General features: G+C 35.8%; 1 protein-coding gene across 1 annotated transcript in view; it reads left to right on the top strand.

Moving 5' to 3' along the window:
- Nucleotides 1-23,067, top strand: part of RIPK2 (receptor-interacting serine-threonine kinase 2) — a 38,693-nt gene that overhangs the window by 6,110 nt on the left and 9,516 nt on the right. Inside the window, exons 3-7 of the mRNA XM_011937075.1 lie at nt 1,971-2,126; nt 9,967-10,124; nt 12,359-12,408; nt 13,286-13,447; nt 21,003-21,088. Of these exons, the coding sequence (XP_011792465.1) occupies nt 1,971-2,126; nt 9,967-10,124; nt 12,359-12,408; nt 13,286-13,447; nt 21,003-21,088 (612 nt within the window). The remainder of the gene's footprint in view (nt 1-1,970; nt 2,127-9,966; nt 10,125-12,358; nt 12,409-13,285; nt 13,448-21,002; nt 21,089-23,067) is intronic.

Here is a 23,067-nt window from a genome sequence, read left to right as displayed (position 1 = left end):
TACCAGTTCATGAAGTTCTGAATTAGCAGGCCAGATATTAATAAATTATCTGAATACCAGATACATTAGCTTTTCTAATAATAGACAGTGGTATGAGCCATTTACCTTTTTTCCCAAGGTACCAATCACTCTCTCTCTGTGAATCCCATGAGTAAACAAATTCAGGGGTCCTCATTCTCAAAATATATGTATTCATTATTAATATTATCATGAGTCTGTAGTTTCAGTAAATCTTTTTTAACCACTTGGTCCATTTTGTGAGGGTTGGCTTAATTAAAACTGTAATAATCTATAAAATCCAATCAATGGATACTCCTAAATGATAGTGTAACACAATGCCCTGTAAGTGGCCAAGGGAAAGTGGGTGCCACTGTCAGTCAGTCATAGAGTAACTTCCTCTCTGTTTCAGAATACATCACATTCTATTCGTGACTTGTGATCATTTGAAACAAGGATGGAATAAGTAACTGGTGTCAGTCTGTAAGATTTGTATAACTACCACAGCAACCAAGATACAAATATTAATAAATCACAATTTCTCTTTTATTTTTGTTGAGAAATGAATATAAGTAGAAATCTAATATTTTCTTCCCACACCCCAGCAGATACTCTGGCACCCAAATTTGCAGCTCACTGGACATTCTACAGCCTCCTCCGGGGGACTGCTAACTCCTGAAAAAAAAAATCATAAAATATAGAGTGAGCACTTCTCTGCCTTGTCTCTGTGATCACAAGCCTCCATATTACATTATGCTGCAGAGAGGCCTGGTAACTGCTTTAAACTGTGTAATTTTCAGAAAAAGTTACAATCTTTATAGATTAAAAGATTCAGTTTCTCTAGGGGACAGGGCTCTGTGTGTACCAGAGAAAGTAATGTTCCACATTAGTCTTTTGTGTTTCATTTGGTTTCCTGTATTGCATTACTTAGGGTGGGATTTATCTTGACGTGCCCTCCCCCAACCTTACAAAATTCACTGAAAAAACTCAAGATGTATCATAAACAGTCTAAAATATTTTGAACCACTCCCCCTGCCAGATTGATCACTAAACTATAAGCTGACGCATTTGCAGGAAAACTTCTCAAGATCAGTTTTGTATTTTCAGTAGAAGCAGTCTTTTTCATAGCATTTAGAAAAATGTGGCATGGTGCCTGGTGATTCATTGTTCATCTTCCCAAATTGCCTGATCTTCTGAAGTATGTTCATTCTCCTGGGAAGCTACATTAACTTTTGTGTTCAGAAAACATTTATTTTAAGAAAGCTCAGATGGATGTTGAGTACTATGAAAAACAAAACGTTATGTTTTAAATGTGTCTATACTGTATAGTTTTAGAAACAAAAATGGTTGTCCCCTTCCACAAAAACAAATCAAAAGGCTAATTTTATAAGCTGGAATGCAGATAAATTAATTATATGATTAAATGTATGATAAATTAGTGCTTAGTCAATAAATATGGTCATAATTTATAACTGATGCAATGATTATAATAATAAAGTCTGATTTTATATTAATAAAATTAAAATAAAAATTTTGAATGAATGGCTTGGTATTTACTAGAAATAAATTGTGTGTCATTTTGTGTGTATTTGTGTGCACTCAAATTACCTGATTAAGACATAGAATGGGGAGGCGGATGTGGGTGTAAGTATATGACTTTGGCTATGTATAGACACAAAATAATTGAGATCTGTGTCAGTTGAAGAAAGACCCAAAACCATGTAGTTGCATGACCAATATAAACTAAAAGGAAGTACTGGTGCTATAAAGTTATCATAATTTTCTCTAGAAAGTGAGGAAAGTAAGACACATAAATGTTAAACCCCATCAAATTGACGCTATTTTATAAAAATGCGCATATGTTTTAACCTTAGTTTATACTGTATTTCCTCATGGAATATTTAACTTCTAAGTGTGAAACGTAGTGAAATTTGGACTAATTTTGTTTTGTTTCTTTTCACATATATATGAAGAAAACTGAATATCCTGATGTTGCTTGGCCATTGAGATTTCGCATTCTGCATGAAATTGCCCTTGGTGTAAATTACCTGCACAATATGACTCCTCCTTTACTTCATCATGACTTGAAGACTCAAAATATCCTATTAGACAATGAATTTCATGTTAAGGTAATTACTTTTTTAAAAAGTTTATCTGTTTCCTTATCCTTATAGTTTTAAAAATACTTTTTAGTTATTTCTTCGACCTAGACTGTTTCATATCTCTCCTTAGAGATAGGGACCAATGAATAGTAATTTCCGTAGCCCCTAATTTCTATCTTCTATTCTCCTTCTTACTACTGCAGTTAGGAAGCTATTCCTAGACAGAGAGAGAATTACAATATAAAATACAAAGCCATTATGTTTCTTCATTGAATTGTCAAGATCACCTTTTTTGTTTTATTTTTTATTTTAAAATTATTATATGTTTATAGGAAGATGCAAAGGTAATAAAGAGGTTTCATGTATCCGTCACCTGGTTTCCCGCATTGTTATGTCACACATAATTATGGTATAATTTTAAGACCAGGAATTTGACATTATTACAATGCTTGTACATAGTACCATTACTTTATCACATGTATAGATTTGTGTAACCACAACAATCAAGGTACAGCACTTCTCATAACATCACCACAAAGATACCACTCATGCTACCTCACCCACTTCCTCTCTACCACAATCTGTACCTCGAACAACCACTAATCTGCTTTCCATCTCTTTAATTTTGTCATTTTGAAAATGCTATATAAGTGGAATCATATAGTATGTGATATTTTGAGATTGTCTCTGTTCACATCACATAATGCTCTTGAGATCCATCTAAGTTGTGCTCATAACAATAGTTGTTTTTTATTGATAAATAGTATTCCACAGTATAAATGTACCACAGTTAACCATTCAGGAATATTTTGGTTCTTTCCAGTTTGGGGTAATTATTTACAGAGCTGCTGTGAACAAAGCTATACAGGTTTATGAGTGAACATTAAGTCTTCATTACTCTGTGATAAATGCCCAAGAATACAAATGCTGGGTCATATGGTAAGGGTGTGTTTAGTTTTTTGTTTGTTTGTTTGTTTTGATACAGAGTCTCGCTCTGTCGCCCAGGCTGGAGTGCAGTGGCCGGATCTCAGCTCACTGCCAGCTCCGCCTCCCAGGTTTACGCCATTCTCCTGCCTCAGCCTCCCGAGTAGCTGGGACTACAGGCGCCCACCACCACGCCTGGCTAGTTTTTTGTATTTTTTTAGTAGAGACAGAGTTTCACAGTGTTAGCCAGGATGGTCTTGATCTCCTAACCTCGTGATCCACCCGTCTTGGCCTCCCAAAGTGCTAGGATTGCAGGCTTGAGCCACTGAGCCCGGTCGGTGTGTTTAGTTTTTAAAGAAAGTATCCAACTATTTTCCAGAGTGGCTGTACCATTTTACATTCCACCAGCAATGTGTGAGAGATCCAGCTATTCCATATCCCCTCCAGCATTTGTTATTATCACTGTTTTCTGTTTAACTGTTCTAATAGATGCATAGTGATATCTCATCTTGTATTAATTTGCATTTTCCTAACTGCTAATGATATTGAACACCTTTTTATATGCTAATTTGCCACCCATACGTGGCTTTCAGTGAAATGTCTCTTCATGTCTTAAAGTCATTTTCTGAAGGGAGTCCTTGGTTTTCTTACTGTTGAGTTTTGAGAGTTCTGTATATGTTACAGTGGTAGTTCATCAGATATGTAGTTTGCAAATATTTTCTCCCAGTTATAGTTTATCTTTTCATCGTTTTAACAGGGACTTTCACAAAGCAAAAATTTTAATTTTGATGAAGTTCATTTTTTTTCTTTTATGGATCATGCTTTTGCTGTCATCTCCAAGTGCTTTTCACCAAGTTCTACTTACTGAAGATTTTCTTTTTTGTTATCTTCTATACGTTTTATGATTTTATGTTACATATGTAATCTGTGATCCACCTTGAATTCATTTTTGTGTAAGATGCAGGACTTAAGTGCTGAAGACACTGGCTATTGTGATTTCACAGCTGTTCTATATCTAACTGAGTATAAATAAAAAGTAGTTTTTGAGTATTAATACTAAATGTAACTCACCATATTTTTATATATCATTTTGCTATACTTCTTTTAATAACATATGTAATCAGAAAATTATTGTAAATATAAAAAATGTTCAAAGACATCAGTAATAGAGAAGTTGAAACAACAGGGAAATTAAAATGAGAAATGTGAGAAAAAAATAAGTGGGAAAAAGTTTTATTGAAGACACTCCTCTCCCTAGAAGAAAGTGGTAGGGGAAGAGAGAGAGAAGCAAGCTGCTGCCTCAGTATTGCTAAGAAAAAAAGAGACTCATCTATTGCATCAATTATAGAACCATCAAGTAGAAGTACCTTAATGGACACTTAGTTCTCTGAGCCCTCACTGCAACAATCCCTGTCTCCCAAAACAGTTATCCTGTAACAGGGAGTCTTAACATCCTAATTGAATAATTGTGACATTTTCTTAAATGATCAACCAAATTTCCTTCCTGGAGTGCTTCCACCCATTGATCCTACTTCAACTTTTTGTGATAAACAGAATAAATCCAATTTCGTTACTTCAACAGGACAGCCCTTTCAATATTTGAAGATAGCTATGAACTGTCTCCTAACCCCTCACATACAAGTGTTTTATCCATCTCCCTGATAAATAACCTTAGTTCCTTCAATTCATTTTCTTATTGCATGGATTTTAATCCTTGGTGCTGTGTAGATGCATCTGTTTGTTTAAATCTCTCTTAAATGTTGATCGTCAGCACTGAACACAATACTATTTTTGGTGTGGTTTGATGAATGTAGAATTTAGTGAAAGTGTCATTTCCTTGGCTCTAAATACTTAATAGTTCCTTAATAATTCATCAGCTTTCCAGGGGTAGTCATTATCACATAGTTCAAATTGGGCTTAGTGTCAACAAAAAACCCATAGAGGTTCTTTTTCCCACATATTGTTGCTTAAGCCACCTCTTCTTATGTACTTTACAGAATACTTTCTAGATATGATCTAATTTTATCTTGTTAGATTGGAGCAATTGCTTCAGTCTCTTAAGACCTTTTCAAATGTTATTTCTGTAATCCAAAGGTTTTACGTTTCTCTCCAAGTTTTGTGTGATGCTCAAATTTAATTAGCTAGTTTTTTGTATCTTTAAGTCATGATTAAATATGAACCAGTACAGAGCTCGAATCAGAGCTGTATCACATGGCCATAAGAACCTTCATCTGGGTCAATCTCTATCCTTTTGTTAATCCGTGCTTTTGGAGAAGACTCATTCAGTTTGCCTGGAATACTCCTGAAAGTGCTATTATACAGCCCATATTTCTTCGTTCTGTCCTTAAAAATTTTATGAAAGTCTTTGCTTAACTGCTTTTCTCAGCTATTCTCATGACTTACTCAGTCATCTTCTCCATCCTCATTTTCAGAGTGGCTTTCTCTCACTACCCACCTAGTTCCTCTCTATTCTTTTACTTTGGTTTATGCTTTCTCCATTATATTTTGCACCATCTGACATAATATTTTTTATAAATGTATTTATTGACCATCTCCCCCAGTTAGAATGTATGCTCCGTGAAGACAGAAATTTAGTCACTTCATTACCTGCCACATAGCCAGCACATGCCATGAAGAAATATTCAATAATTATTTGCTGAATGAACAAATGTGCGAATTCCTGATCTTCTGTATATACCAGATAGGCCTACTAACTTAGAAGTCTAATATGTTTTTATTAAAGTGCATTAAAATATTTTATAATATACAAACCATTTATACATTTACTCTTTGACAGTATTACTGCTGTCAAGAAAGGAAACCAGGCCAGGAGCGGTGGCTCATGCCTGTAGTCCCAGTACTTTGGGAGGCTGAGGTGGGTGGATCACGAGGTCAGGAGTTCAAGACCATCCTGGCTAACACGGTGAAACCCCATCTCTACTAAAAAATACAAAAAGAATTAGTCGGGCGTGGTGGCGGGTGCCTGTAGTCCCAGCTACTCAGGAGGCTGAGGGAGGAGAATAGCATGAACCCAGGAGGTGGAGCTTGCAGTGAGCGGATATCACACCACTGCACTCCAGCATAGGCGACAGAGCGAGATCCGTCTCAAAAAAAAAAGAAACCAAATTGGTCATTCCTTTACTTAATGAATGTTTATGAAGCAACTACTATGTGCTGGGCATTGTGCCAAGCACTTCGGATGTATTACCCAAGATCAGAAATTGACTACTGTTCTGATATAATTTGTTTTTTGAGAATTTTTGCTGGACCTTTCATTTCTATATACTTAGAAAATACCCCTTTTTATAAACTTTTTGAAATTTTTAAGCCAGGTGCTATGGTTTGAATGTGCCCCCTCCAAAATTCATACGTTGCCAATGTGACAGTGAAGAGGTAGGGCCTTTAAGGGGTAATTAGGCCATGAGGGAGGGCTTTTCCATCCCTCCTGAATGAGATTAAGAACGAAAAAAAAAAAAAAAGCTTCATGCAGCTTTCAGGTAGCTTGCCTTTCTGCCTTCTGCCATTTGAGGAGGCCACAAGCAGGTGCTCACCAGACCAAACGTCAGTGGCTGGATCTTGAATCTCCCAGCCTCCAGAACTGTGAGAACAAATTTATCTTCTTTGTAAATCACCCAGTCTGTGGTATTCTGTTATAGCAGCACAAAAGGACTAAGACAGAAATTGGTACAAGAAAAGTAAGGAGTTTCTATAAGAACCATCTAAAAATGTGGAGGTAGCTTTGGAACTACATAATGACATATAGGCTGAAATCATTTTTGAAGTGGATGCCAGAGAAAACCTAGATTGCCATGAAGGGAGCATTAAGGGCAATTCTATTGAGGGCTTTGAAGTGAAGAGAGGGGCTGTAGAGAAACCTTCATTCTTTTAGAGATTACTTGAGTGGTCATCGAGAGAATCTTGCTGGACATATGGACAGTAAAGACTATTCTGACAAAAAGTCTCAGATGGAAAGGAAGAACATAGTATTAGAAACTGGAAGACAAGTCATCCTTGTTGTAAAGCGGCTAAGAACTTACCTGAGTGATGTCTGTGTCCTGCGACTTTGTGGAATACAGAACTTAACATTGAACTAGGATATTTGGCAGAAGAAATTTCCAAGCAACAAAGTGTTCAGAATGCTGGGTGGCATCTGTTAACTGCTTATAGTAAAATGCAAGAAGTAGAAATGACTTAAAGGTGAAATTTATAATCAAATGGGAGTTAGAATATAAAGATTTGGAAAATTCTCAGACTGACTATGTAAAGAATAAAAAATTCTTTTTAGGAGAGAAAAACAAAGAGTGTGGCAAAGTAACTGGTTGATGAAGAAATTAGCATGGATAGGTGCTACTCATCAAGACAATGGGAGAATGACCCCAGAGGCATTTCAGAGATATTCAAGGCTGCCATGCTTATCATCACAGGGCCAGAGTGTGTGTTTGGTTATTCCAGTTGTGGTTCAAATAGATCCAGATGTGGCTCATGTCACTGCTCCAGAGGGCAATATGCCTTGGTGGCAACCATGTGGTGCTAATTCTGCAGGCATGCAAAGTGCAAAAGCTGTGGAGGCATGGCTTTCTCCACCTGGATTTTAGAGTGCCTTGGAAAAGCTCAGGGCCCAGGCAGAGATCTGCTTCAGGGTGGATCCTTCACAGAGTCCTCACTATAAGGCAGTGCTTAGTGGAGCTATGGTAACAGGGCTACCCCTAGAACCTCAGACCTGTAGAGCCACCGGTGTGCAGCACCAGCCTGGGAAAACCAAAGCATGTGACTTGAATATGTAAGAAATGAAGCATGGACTATATCTAGCAAAGCCATAGGGCAGGGCTGCCCAAGGCCTTGGGGTTCCACCTCACCCCAGTGTGTCCAGACGGTAGTACATGGAGTCAAAGAAGATTATCCTCAAGCCTTAAGACTCAGTGTTGTTTGCTCTGTTGTGTTTTAGACTGACTTGGGACCTGTTACTCCCTTTTTCTTTCCTGTTTCTTCCTTTTGGAATGGGAACAGCTATCCTATGCTTGTCCTACCATTTTGTTTTGTAAGCACATAACTTACTTGATTTCACAGGCTCACAGCTAGAAAGGAATTTGCCTCAGGATGAATTTCACCTTGAATCTCACCCATATGATGTTTAGATGAGACTTTGGACTTAGGCTTTGAAGTTGATACTAAAACAAGTTGAGACTTTTGGGGGCTATTGGGCTGGAACAAATTATTTTGTATATAACAAGGACATGAATTTTAGGGGGGGCACAGGCAGAATGCTGTGATTTGAATGTGTCCCCTCTAAACTTCAGATGTTGGCAATGTGATACTATTAACAGATGGGACCTTTAAGAGGTGATTAAGCCGTTAGGGCTTCTCCTTTATAAATGAGATTAAGGCCCTTAAAAAAGAGAGATATCATGCAGTGTTGGAGGATTGAAACACCAGGGTTTAAGGATAGGCTCCTACAAATATGTCAGACTTATTCTTAGCTTCCTAGGTTGCATACTTTAGAATACTCCATATATTTCTATAGGTTGCAAATATTGACTTGCAAAGTCAACATTTTTTTCCCCTTTTTAAAAAATCAGACTGACATTCACTTTTCTGATATCCTATAATACCTCTCCATTTTGTCCCACAAAGAACACTAATAACACTGAGGAGGTATTTGCAAATTATCTGAATAATTTGAAATATACAGTTGTATAACTTTTCAACCTCTTTAGACTTCATTTTCTTCATCTCAGACCAGAAACTATTCTTGATAGAGAAAACAAAAGCAAAGTAATAATGACCTCTACTTTCTTTTTCATCCATCAGTAGTGTATACTTGGTCCTTTTCTGTGAATTCAATTTTAAAAATCTTGATTATTTTTATTTTTTTTTCTTAAATTTACTCTTTTATTGTAGCAAATGAATGGAAGATTCATTTATTCTACCCCTCCTTTTTGGGGATGGAGGCTATAATTTTTTTTGTCTCAAATTCATCTAAATGCTAATAAAAATTACGTATTTTGTTAAAATAAGTAAAAAATATAGGAGGTAAACAATGGAAACAAATGATGTGCTGCATGGAGCTCATTTCACTCTGCTGAATTCTAAAGTATGCAGTAAAATGTTCTAAGTAATTTAAATGTCTTTAAGGATTTCCCATACTCCCTTGTCAATTAAATATTATTTCTGTTCTTACATTTTGTCTTACGTTTTTTAAAAATAAAGTAAAAAATAAGGAAGCTTTTAAATATTTAGTTATAAGATACTGTATAATATGTACACAAGATTTACAATTGAAGCAAAACTGTACAGGACATATCAGAGGCACAGAATATTGTCACTGATAATTCTTTAGACACCTATTATATTGGATATAAATATGCTTTATATGCAATTATACTGTTTCTATGAAATACTTCATTTAGTGATCAGCATAAAATTGTATAATAATTATCTTTACAATTTTGAGATTTTGCTTATTTCGTAATTTAAGAATGTTACCTTTAGGGCATTATGAATACAACTGTATAAACCAGAATTATAAACAATGACCAGTGACAACTGCATGAGATGTGAGTAGACTTGGCAGCTCTGTGAGATGTAGAAAGCACATGGTACCAAGCTATATGTCATGAAAAGGTGTGCAAGGTACAGACTCATTGAGAATAACAGACAAAAAATGTCTCTCTTTAATTTTCAAAAATTAGTTTCTCTTTTGAAATTTGTAATGTTATATTAAACTTTAAGTCAGTATGTATTGCTTCTAGAGTTATCTGGCTCAGCACTATGAAATTTAATTTTGTAAAAAGTTGGTGGAATATATAGAAATAAAATATTAAAATATATTACATTTTCTCTGGTTTGATATCTAAATACAGTGAATATACACAAAGATAGTTGACTTTTGGACTTTTTAAAGAGGAAATTTCTTAATTCAATTATTTGCTCTTTTCCCTTACAGATTGCAGATTTTGGTTTATCAAAATGGCGCATGATGTCCCTCTCACAATCACGAAGTAGCAAATCTGCACCAGAAGGAGGGACAATTATCTATATGCCACCTGAAAACTATGAACCTGGACAAAAATCAAGGGCCAGTATCAAGCACGATATATATAGGTATAATAAGGTTGCTTTTTCTCAGAGTTAACCTTGTCTCAGACACAAAATTCGTCAACCAGAATTTTGAAGCTAAATTTTAAACTGTGATTTTTTTTTTTTTTTTTTTTTTATTGAGACGGAGTCTCCCTCTGTCGCCCAGGCTGGAGTGCAGTGGCCGGATCTCAGCTCACTGCAAGCTCCACCTCCCCGGTTCACGCCATTCTCCTGCCTCAGCCTCAGCAGCTGCGACTACAGGCGCCCGCCACCTCGCCCGACTAATTTTTTTTTTTATATTTTTAGTAGAGACGGGGTTTCACCGTGTTAGCCAGGATGGTCTCGATCTCCTGACGTCGTGATCCGCCCGTCTCGGCCTCCCAAAGTGCTGGGATTACAGGCTTGAGCCACCACGCCCGGCCTAAACTGTGATTTTTATTCTTCTCTCATAATTGTGGTGAAAATAAACTTGAGGCCATGGTGATTAATATGTTTCAAATTAAAGAAATTTAATGATTTGCTTAAGAAACTTTTACATCCTTTAAGAAATTTTAAAGCATCTTTTCTTATCCTATCAATTTATAATATAATAGTTAAGGATTTTTATCATATGTGACTTGGAAATGCAGAGGGAACAGTGGTTCCTAACATTTTAGCTTTAAGTTTCTCAACTATTCAACCTTTCAGCTTTTGATATCTATACATCTTTTTAGATAAATAGACCAACTCTTAATCATACTGGGGATGTTTCCATTTAAAGAATCCCTAATATTTGTATATGTGTGAATTTTTTATACAACAAATCAATGGATTTGATAAGATCATATTTCATATTTCAGATGCATATTACTTATAATCTCATAATGCAGTAATAAGCATAACACATTGTTCTTGACACTGGTTATTTAACCAGAATAAAAGGAAGATGATTATTTACACAGGTTTAAGAGATGGGGACATTCACCTCATGTGTAAGTTACTCTTATCTCTTTTAATATATTAATGAATGCAAAAGCACACTCTCTAAATTTGCTATCAACACATTTTATAGTCCTTTAAATGGCTGTTTGCCATCTTTAATAAATAACCTGTTAATGAATCATTTTAGGAACGAATGCCATATCTCTACCAGAAAACTATATATTTTGTTAAATTGCATATTCCTTTTCTTCAAAAGCAATATTTCTTCAAAAGAAATAACAATTAAAATTAAAATTAAATTTTTAATTTAATTTTAATTTAATTTTAACAATTAAAATTAAAATTAAAATTAACAAATAAAATTAAAATTTTTGTTATTTCTCATTAAATCCAAAGCCAATCCATTTTAGTGGCTGCACTAAAACAATTTATATAGTGTCTTTACATTCACATTGTATGAATATAAAAAATTGTCCTTTTATATTTTGATTTCTGATATTTTTAATTCATTTTGAATGATGTACTGAGGGGAGGGGAAATGTATTTATAGCTTCCTAAGGTAAAGATCATGTTCTACTCAACAATTCTTGAAAACTGGTTTGATTCTATAAAAATGGGCCAATTTAAATCTACCAGTCATTCATTTTGTGAATTTTCCCTTTATGTTCAATTTCAGTATTCTCTGTCGGGGAAATATGAGGAAATATTATTCCTTTATTTGGGTAGGAATTCCTTCTGTACTCCTCACTCTCCTTGTAACAAAAGGTGTTGGTAGTAATAAATTCTATGTGTCCATTTTGAATGCATGGTTAATGTTGGGGTGTGGCAAAATTCTTATATCCTATTTAACCATTTATTCTAATCATAAACTCTATGCAGGTTAACCCTGTAATTGACATCTGAAGTTAAACTGTAGGCAGGATATTTCTACTACCAAGGAAGATAGTGCTGAGAGCAGAAAAAAAGGCAGTAGAATAGAGCTCCATGAGACAATTTTTTTCTTGCTCTTTGTTCTTTGTGAAAAGTAATATCATTTAATTAAAGGGCATAGCTTATCTAAGTGTTCAAGAATTAATCCTAGTATTAAATCATCCACAAAAAGTTAATCTTGCATGTAACGTTAAACTTTAGTAATTTCCTAATTTTTTAACTTAAAATTGATTTTCTTTCAAAACTAGATGAGCATTTGTCATCTTCATTGTATACAGTAATTCTTTGCTGCCTTATCATTTTCAAAAATGGTATCTTCACAGTCAGCTTTTAAAAGTAGTGCTATTTTAGTTTATTAGGTAGAGTTCATTTAAAATATATAACATGTATGTTCTTATGTTAAACAGCTATGCAGTTATCACATGGGAAGTGTTATCCAGAAAACAGCCTTTTGAAGGTAAGTATGTTTTGACTTTTTTTATGCTCAATAACATCATGTTAGTAGGTCACTCTCAGAACTATCTAAAAATCATATTATTTTAAATCTGCTTATTCATTTTGTGGAAAACACACTAAACCAACAATTTATCAATTGTGAATGCATCACATACTGCAAAATATACTGGGTTAAGGATCCAGTTGTGAGTCTACTATATACTGGAAGATGTACTGTATTAAGGATCAGAAAAACCCAGATTTTAATTCTTGTTCTGACAGTAATTAATTCTGTGATCAAGTCACAAAATCTCTTGAGTCCTCATTTTTGTCACCTGCATAGTAAGAATTTTAAATTATTATTTCCATGTTCTAGTCTAGCTGTAAAATTATTTATATGATAATTTAATTACTGCTCCCTCTATAAAGACTAGCAAATATTGAAGACTAATCTGTCCTTTTTATTCCCTGAAAATATTGTTTATTTCTTTATTTTGAGGTTTGTGTAGGTCAGCTTGTTGTGTAACAGAAAACAACCTTGGAATCTCTGTAGCTTATGAAATAAACATTTATTTCTCATTCACATTAAATATTAGTTGCTGTAGCCCTTCTTAGTTTGGCTAGGTTTTGCTCAGCTGTGCTTTACAAATACTCTGTTTACCAAATCCAGTCATATGGCCAAGCCCAGAATTAATGAGATCAGGATATAAACTCCTTCCATAGGAATAGACAAGTCTGGCAATGGTTTGGGGTATATATATTTCTTTTACAGAAAGGGGGGTAAGACATTATTCCTAAACTTTTAATATTCACTTATTTTCTCTTAGTTAGTTTTAGATGTAAGTAATATGCTGAATCATAATATATTTCTAATGAATGCAATCTATTTGTTTTGACAGATGTCACCAATCCTTTGCAGATAATGTATAGTGTGTCACAAGGACATCGACCTGTTATTAATGAAGAAAGTTTGCCATATGATATACCTCACCGAGCACATATGATCTCTCTAATAGAAAGTGGATGGGCACAAAATCCAGATGAAAGACCATCTTTCTTAAGTGAGTATATAGTTTTAACGTGGACTCTTTGAATTACAGAATTAGTTACTATACTGTGAATAAAATATTTCTTGAAAAATTGTGCAAATTAGATGACTAGCCAGAAGTTGTTTAAATTATTTTCCGACTTATCATAGCATTTATATATGAGTAACTCCTTCTAGAGCAGAACTGAGAATTCCTAACAAAAAACAGGAATCGTGTGATAGGAGTAACAATTTCCTTCATATATTTAACAAATATATCTTGAACCCCTACCATGCGCTATGTACGTACTGGAGTAAGCCCTGGGAACAGAGTAGTAAAGAAGACAAACTTTCTGTAGCTAGTTCACATTCTAGTTGAGAAGGCAAAGTGAAAACAAATAAATAAGCAAGATACAGATTGTGACAGTCTTATTAGGAAATAAGCAAGGTAATAGACTAATTAAGGGAGGGAAACAAAGGCCTTTATTTAGGAGCAAATATTTGAGCTGAGATTTGAAGCTTGAAAAAGAGCCAGTCATTCAAATGCTGAAGAAAAAGTATTCAACCAAACAAAACAGCAAGCATAAAGGCTCTGAGCCTAGAAGAGAAAAAGTTTTATATTCTCAAGAAACAGTGAGAAGGCCTGTGTAGCTAGAATGTAGTGGGCAAGGAAAGGAATTAGATGATATTGGAGAGGTAAGAGAGAGGCTATTGGCCATCATTAAAAGGTTAGATTTTTATTCCAAGTGCAGTGGAAAGCCATTAAAGTATGTTTTGCAGGGAAGTGACATGATCTGATAAGAAGTATAGGTGAAATTCTTACTGCTGTATGGAAAGTTGATTGGAGAAAGGCAAAAGTAGAAGCAAAGAGCCTAGGAAAGAAACTTTCAGGAATTTTCTAATTGAGGTGGAAATTCTGAAGATAGAAGAGTTACAGAATTAAGATAGTATTTCAGAGGTAGAATGGATCAGACATCCAAATGTAAGTGTAGGAGAAAATCTTCATGACCTAGGGTTAGGCAGAATCTTTAAATATGACATCAAAAATAAATAGGATTCATTTAAAAATTTATAATCAGACTTTGAAAACATTGGAAACTTTTGCACTTCAAAAGGTCCTATTGAGAAAAGAGAAAGCCAGGCATTTAGTGTCCACGACTTTAGTCCCAGTTACTTAGGAGGCTGAGGCAGAAGGATCACTTGAGCCCAGGAGTTTAAGGATGTATAATAATAGTGCACTGTGATCGTGCCTGTGAAAAGCTACTGTACTCCAACCTTGGCAACATAGCAAGACCTCATTTCCAAAAAGGAAAAAAAAAGCAGAACCACAGACTGGGAGAACATATTTGCATAACATATATCTGCTAAAGGGCTTGATTCTGGAATATATAAAAAACCCTGACAAGTCAATAATAGGACAGATAGCCCTATTTTAAAATGAGTAAATGATCTGAATTTCACCAAGGGAGATACACAAATAGCTAAAAAGCACATAAAATGATGCTTAATTATTATTAGTCATTTGGAAATTCAAATTAAAACTGCAATGAGTTACCACTTTATACCCACAAAAATAGCTATAATTAAAGACAGAAAATAACAAGTGTTGACAGTGATGTGGCAAAACCAAAATCCTTATACATTGTTAGTGGGAATATAAAATGATGCTGCCTCTTTGGAAAACAGTTTGGCAGTTTCTTAAAAATGAAAGATAAATTTACCATACAACCAAGCAATCCACTAACAGGTAACCCAAGATAAATGAAAACATTTGTTCACACAGAGACTTGTATGTGATTAGTGATAGGAGCATTGTTTATAACAGCCAGCAAGTAGAAACAGTCATAATTACTGCTGCTACTACTACAACAATACATGAATCTGTTGTTCCAGGAAGAGTCCAGGATCCTAATATAAAATTGAATATCACTAACATATTGGTAGTCTGGACTGGTTCATCTAAGAAGGTAATGTAGATAGCAAAGAGGGACCCATAGTAGAGCTCTGAGGCATTCCAGCACTTAGAAATTGAGAAGAGGAAGAAGAAAAAGAGACTGAGGAAGAGAGGACAGTAGAGAGTATAGTCTTTGTGTCTTGGAAGTCAAGGAGGGGTATAGTTAGACATGTCTAATCTGCCAGGAGGCCAAATGAGACAAGCAGGATTTTCTAACATTGTCATCACCAGTAATCCAAACAAATGGAGTTTTAATAGAGATATGAAAACAGAAGACTGATGTACATTTAAAAAAAAAAAAGAAAGATGTGAAGCCAAATTTGGACAATTCCAGGAAGATGCTTGGCTCTGAACAGAAGCAGAAAAAAATGAGGTGATAGCTAAAGGATGATACGGGGTCAAAATTTTTTCCTATGGACAGGCACAGTGGCCCATGCCTGTAATCCCAGCACTTTAGGAGACCAAGGCAGAGGGATTACTTGAGTTCTGGAGTTCGAGACCAGCCTAGGCAGCACAGCAAGACCTTGTCTCAACTAAAAAGAAAAATTAAAAAATTAGCCAGACATGGTGCGTTGTCTGTAATCCCAGCTACTTGGGAGACTGAGGCAGGAGGATTGCTTGAGCCCAAAATGTTGAGGCTGCAGTGAGCTATGATCTTGCCACTGCACTTGCACTCCAGCCTAGGTGACAAGCAAAATGCTGTTTCTTAAAAAAAAAAAAAAAAAAATCCTGGAGAAAGGTAAGAAACAGTAATAGAATATGTGTTTGATGGTCAAATGATCCAGTGGAGAGTCAGAGATTGTCAGTGCAAGAGCTGAGAGAGAGTATCAGAAACAGAATGCTGGAGAGGTGGAGGAAATGGTATTCAGAATGCAAGTGATACTGTTTACATTTGTATGAGTATATGGACACTTTTTTCTACTTTAAGAGAAATGAGGTTGGAGAGATGGATACAAGTACAAGAAGTTTGTAGATCTGGTTGTAGGACCCTGAAGGAATTCCCTCTCATGGCTTCTATTTTCTCAGTGTAGTGTGACAGCAGATGATGAGCTAGCTCAAAGGAAAGATGAAGGATGGGATGTAAGAGGTTGAAAAGGGGAAGATAAAATACAATGCTCTTACCCCTGCTTTCCCTTTCTAAGTTCAGAATATATTAAGAAAAAGATGAGGAAGAAAGACAGATGGTGGTCAACATATCAGTTTCATTACTGATAAAGCTAATTGGAGAATGTACCTTTAGATCTGCAGCCAAATGGGCTTAGTAGCATTTTACCCCTGTAGTTGATAGCTTTACCAGCCCACCACAGGCCCCACCCTGCTTCTACATAGGGAAGCAGAAAATGTATGCATTCTTTAGGCAAGCTGACTTTTAAAAGAAGGAGAAAACTGCAAAGGAACCAGATAAGCATGCTGAGTTTTTCTCCAAGATTAACAAATGAGGTAAGTCTGAGGGGCAGAAAGAAGATGGAAGAATTCCTCCTATACTTCTCTCTTCCTGTTGGAAACATGAAGAAAAGGACTTAAGTGTCTCCTCCAGCAGTACAAGATAATCATGTAAGACAGCAATTCTCAAACTTTTAGATCTCAATACTCTTTAAAATTACTGAGGACCTCAAAGAGCTTTTGTATATGTGGGTCATATCTATTAGCATTTACTGTATTAGAAATTAAAACCAAGGAATTTTTTTTTTTTTTTTGAGGCGGAGTCTCGCTCTGTCGCCCAGGCTGGAGTGCAGTGGCCGGATCTCGGCTCACTGCAAACTCCGCCTCTCGGGTTCACGCTATTCTCCTGCCTCAACCCCCCCGAGTAGCTGGGACTACAGGCGCCCGCCACCTCGTCCAGCTAGTTTTTTGTATTTTTTTAGTAGAGACGGGGTTTCACTGTGTTAGCCAGGATGGTCTCCATCTCCTGACCTCGTGATCCGCCCGTCTCGGCCTCCCAAAGTGCTGGGATTACAGGCTTGAGCCTTCGCGCCTGGCAACCAAGGAATTTTAAAATGTAGGAATATACAAGAACACAGTCCATTACCTGTTGAAGCAGTGTTCTTATCACACCTTATTTATGGGCCTCTGGATAAATCCACTATATACTTGTTTGGGGATGACAGTAAACAGGGAAAATAATGTCTTAATACTAGTTACTTTGAATATAGTTTTGACTTCATGAACCCTCAGGAACCACCCCCCCAGGGGTCCCTAGACCACATTTTAAGAACCACTTATCTATGAGAACAGTAGATGTATTTGGGAAGCAAAACAGGATTGCTGAGAAGTAGTATTTAGTGTATTTAGTGTTTAGTTTGGGCCGTTAATCTAGAGAAACTAGTGACCCCACTTCTGGTCAAGATGGAGTAACAGGGGCCAATTTGCCCTCCTGCCTGAAACAACCAAAAAACCTAGACAAAATATGTGAAAGAGTGGTTTTTAAGACACTAAATATCAGGAAACAAAGAACAGCACTCTCTGATGGACGGGAAACAAATGAAGTGAGCCTTCCGATTGCCCAGCTTCCTGCCTTGAGAGTTTCTAGATGCAGCGTGGGGAGAGGAAACTGAGGTGGAACCCAGCTGACACTCAGGGTCTAGGAGACAGGGATGACAGTGTGGGTAGACCAAGGCAGATAGACTTCGTAGGACATTGCACCAGAAGGGAAAAGGTACACAGAGGAAGAGCCCCAGAGATTTGCAGAGGGTTCCTCTCAAGTATTCAGTGGAGCACTGATCAGTACAGCGTGGATAAGTCAGTAAGCCAAAAGCCAAAATCTTCAATGAGCATAGGAGAAAAGCAGAAGTTTGCAGAGAAGTAAGTGTTGCCCAATGGCATGAACTTTAGAGGATCTAGAATTTTCACAGAAAGAAGAAATTACTATTTGGAAATGGCAAAGAGAGGACAACAGAGATATGTACCCTTCCTCATAGCTCTGGAAAGAAAGAAATAAAATATGAACCCATTACCTTAGCAAATTTTGATTTGTAAATACAATATTAATGAACAATGGATGTAAGTACTGAATGAAAAATACAATGCATTGCTTTTTTTAGTAATGAGAACTCAGAGTTTATTTTTAGACTGTCTAACTAATATTGCCTATAAACATATCCAGCCTTATATCTGACAGTATGGTGTGAGTAAGTGTGTGTGTGTGTGTATTTAATTTATCACATTTCTTACAAAGTACTGTTGTCTGCCTTAGGCATTTTTCATTTATAGCCTTTGGGGTGCTACTGTTTTGTTGTTATTGTTAGGTTTTGGACTTTGTTTTTAAATGGAAGCACAACTTTTTTTCCTAGGATGACAGCTTCCTATTTTCAGTGGGAAGGTACCATCATTGATTTATAAACACACTACTGCCCTATACAGCCCGTCAGTTTTATTTTAAGGCTCTGGTGTATATTGGAATGGTGCAAAGCAGGTTCTGAGAACCTGAAAGGGAAGGGAAGAATAAAAAATCAATAATAGGGAAAGTTTAAGTGTATTCAATAAAGAAATTCTGTCAATATGACCAAATGGAAGAACATGAAATTACAAAGGGATGTCTAGATACCAGAGTAAGCACAAGATGCCTACTTTTGGATAAACCTACTGAAAAGAAAAGTTCACAATGACAGAAATTTTGGTAAAAAAATAAAGGAAGCTTGAAAAACTAAAAGCAAGCTATATTTTTCCTTTTTTAAAAAAATATAGGTTAACTGAATTAAGGAAAGGAGGAAGATCAGTAAACCTTTGTTGAAAAAGTGACTAGAGAATATACATTCTGAAAATGGATTTAACTGTTCAATTAATGTATATATTAAATGGCAAAGTAACACAGTAGCAGAAAGGAATCATAAATATTCTGTTTTTCAAAAGCCTATCAAAGTATAGTTTACTTACCTTAAAATTTATCTATTCTAAGTATACATTCATTGACTTTTTAGTATTAATAATTTTACAGTTTGCAGCCATTACTATAATCCAATTTTAAAGTATTTCCATCAACCCCCACAAAATCCCTCATAACTATTTACAGTCACTGCCTGTTCTCATCACTAACCCTACGTAACCAGTAATCTATTCTCTGTCTTTCTAGATTTGCATTTTCTGGATATTTCATATAAATGGAATGATAACAATGTGTGGTCCTTTTGCATCTGGCTCTTTTCACACTTAGCGTAATGTTTTTCAAGTTCATCCAGGTTTCAGCATGAATCATAGTTCAGTAATTTATTGTTGAATAATACTTCATCGTATGGATGTATCACATTTTGTTGATCCATTAGCCAGTTGATGAACATTTTGATTGTTTCTACTTGTTGCCTATGTGAATAATGTTGCTCTGACTGTTCACATACAAGTCTGTGAACATATCTTTTCATTTCTCTTGGTTAATTATCTGTGAGTAGAATTGCTGGGCTATATGATAAATTTATCTTTAATTTTTAAGAAACTGCCAAACTGTTTTCCAGAATAGCTACATTATTTTATTCCCACCAGCAATGTATGAGGGTTTCATTTTCTCCACATCACTGTCAACACTTCCTATTTTCTTTTTAATTATATTTTAGTGAGTATGGAGTGATGTCTCATTGCAGTTTTAAAGTACCTTTTCTTATGATGTTAAGCATCTTTTCATGTGCTTCTTGAAGACATTTGTATATCTCCTTTAGTGAAATTCAAATCTTTTACTTGTTTTTTAATTTTGCTATTTTTCCTATTATTGTCATGGGTCTGTATATATTGTAGATACAAACCCTTTAGCAGATACATGATATGGAAATATAGTGTGCAAGATTGCAGCTTCTCTTTTTATTTTTTCTTAATACTGTCTTGAAGTGTAAAAGTGTTCAAATTTTTTGAAGTCCAGTTTTCAGGTTTTTTGTTTGTTTGTTTTGTTTTTGAAATGGAGTCTTGCTCTGTTGCCCAGGCTGGAGTGCAGTGGTGCAATCTTGGCTCACTGCAAGCTCCGCCTCCTGGGTTCACGCCATTCTTCTGCCTCAGCCTCCTGAGTAGCTGGGACTACAGGCGCCAGCCACCATGCCCTGCTAATTTATTGTTTTTACTTTTTTATTTTTTTGTATTTTTAGTAGAGATGGGGTTTCACCGTGTTAGCCAGGATGGTCTCAATCTCCTGACCTCGTGATCTGCCCGCCTCGGCCTCCCAAAGTGCTGGGTTTACAGGCATGAGCCACCACACCTGGCCCAATTGTCAGGTTTTTTAACAAATTTCATTTTTTATGTCATATCTAAGAACTTTGCCTAACCCAAGATCATGAGGATTTTCTCCTATGTTTACATTTAGGTGTGGGGTCCATTTCAAGTTAGTTTTTATGCGTAGTGTGATATAAGTATCTAAATTTATCTGTTTCCAGGTGTATATCCAACTGTTTTAGCATCATTTGTTGAAAAGGCTATCCTATCCTTTCCCCATTGAATTGGCTTAGCATGTTTGTCCAAAAACAGTTTTTTTAGGTTCTCAGCCCTATTCCATTGTTGCTTATAGACTATCTTTATGTCAGTAATAAAAGCTCATAAAACAGCTGAATGTCATCACTTTGGGAAGAACTGACTTGAGGCCTTGTATGTTAAATGTTAACATTTCACTTTAATAATTAGAAGCAATCTGAATTCAACCTATATTTTTTTTTCTCTTATGTAGAATGTTTAATAGAACTTGAACCAGTTTTGAGAACATTTGAAGAGATAACTTTTCTTGAAGCTGTTATTCAGCTAAAGAAAACAAAGGTAAATTGCCAAATGGAATGCTGGAAATTAGAAATTTAAACAACTATATATTATTCATGGAGATTTTTAGTTAAGTGTAGTTTTTAATATATATACTTTTCACAGATATAAGCTACAGTTTTGGAGTGAGAAAATTTACCAGAGACAATCAATACTACTTTTCCTTTGTCACCAAAAGCTTTTCTATTTCATTCAAATGGCCACCTTCAGATTTTAAAGACATTTCCAGGACCAGGCGTGGTGACTCACACCTGTAATCCCAGCACTTTGGAAGGCCAAGGCGAGTGAATCACTTGAGCCCAGGAGTTTGAGACCAGCTGGGCCACATAGCAGGACCCTACCTTTATTTAAAATGTAAAAAAAGAAAAAAGAAAAAAAAAGACATTTCCAGAACCCTTATATATCAGACATAAGTTTAAAAATGTATAATCACAGCCACTTGTTTACAATGAATGCACTGAGCCATTAGAGGCATTTGTTTGTTTTTTAATGTACATTTATTTTCCTAAAGTTGTAATGCCTAGAGATTTATAGATGTCTGGGTTCTCGCACTTCTCTTTTAATTTAATGTACATTTTTTTCTGACATTCCTTGCCAAGTTTAACTGTAGAATTTTTATTGTATTTGAGACCAAAGTGTGTTTGTTTTTTCATTTTTCCTCTCAAACACTTCATGTTTTATAGACCAAGGTAGCAGTAACAGTTGATATGAATTACCTGGGAGAGCTGTGTTATTTACTCACTCTGATTCTTGTGGGTCGGAACAATTGAAGGGACCTATTACTGCAGGGTTGTTTTTTTTGTTGTTTTGTTTTTTTCAATATTACTCAAAATTGTTTAAAAAGCAACCACAGTTCATTAAGGCAAGTGCTAAACTATGCTTACTTTGCCCTAATGAACTGTGGTTTGTTAGGGGATGTGGGTTTCATTAAATTGTAGTTAATATACGATATAAAAACCAGCCGTTAGCTAAACTCGTGGGGTGTGAACAAGCAAAATTTACAATTTTTATAACCAAGTGACATTGCTTGCCCCTTGTGGCTTGCTGGATCTAGTGACATAACCCTTGGTTTCAAAGGGAAATGCATAAAGGAAGGAACTAAAGAGGAACTGTGTTTTTGTTCTTAATAACTTCTCACTGGCTCCACCACTTCTGAGTAGGTAGTGTTTTCCAGAGAATACCAATTTCTCTATTCCTTAATAGATTCAACATTTTGTTTTAGTTTGTAAAGATGGGGTATCCCTCTGTCACCCAGGCTGGAGTGCCGAGGATCATAGCTCACTGCAACCTCAAAGTGCTGGGCTCAAGCAATCCTCCTACCTCAGCGTCTCCAGTAGCTTGAAACTACAGGCGTGGGCTACCACACTCAGCTACTTTTTAAGTTGCCATATATTTTCCACTTAGGATTGTTCTTTAAAAAAAAAAAAAATCTTGTATCGATTCTGTGATACTTATAGGGCAAGAATATCATCTGATTTTATAGATGAGATAACTAAGGTCTTCCCTTATCCATGGGAGATACATTCCAAGACCCCGGTAAATGCCTGAAACCATGGGTAACACTGAACCCTATGTATACTGTACATACATACCTATGATATAGACATACATACTTTTCCTATGCATATATACCTATTGATAAGGTTTAATTTATAAGATAGGCACAGTAATACATTAACAATAACTGACAATAAAATAGAACAATTCTAACAACATTCCAGCATCACTATTCTTGCACTTTGGGCCATTAGTAGTAAGAGTTGACTTAATTAGTAATGAGTTACTTGACCAGCCTAGGCAATGTGGCAAAACCCCATCTCTACAAAAAATACAAAAAATACCAGGCATGGTGGCATGCACCTGTAGTCCCAGCTACTTGGGAGGCTGAGGCAGGAGGATTGCTTGAGCCCAAAATGTTGAGGCTGCAGTGAGCTATGATCTTGCCACTGCACTTGCACTCCAGCCTAGGTGACAAGCAA

This window comes from Colobus angolensis, unplaced genomic scaffold (genome assembly GCF_000951035.1).
Source record: "Colobus angolensis palliatus isolate OR3802 unplaced genomic scaffold, Cang.pa_1.0 Scaffold16, whole genome shotgun sequence".
Classification (NCBI taxonomy): Eukaryota; Metazoa; Chordata; class Mammalia; order Primates; family Cercopithecidae; genus Colobus; species Colobus angolensis.
The sequence above is the reverse complement of the archived record's forward strand: the minus strand, read 5'-3'. Positions and strand labels throughout refer to the sequence as shown.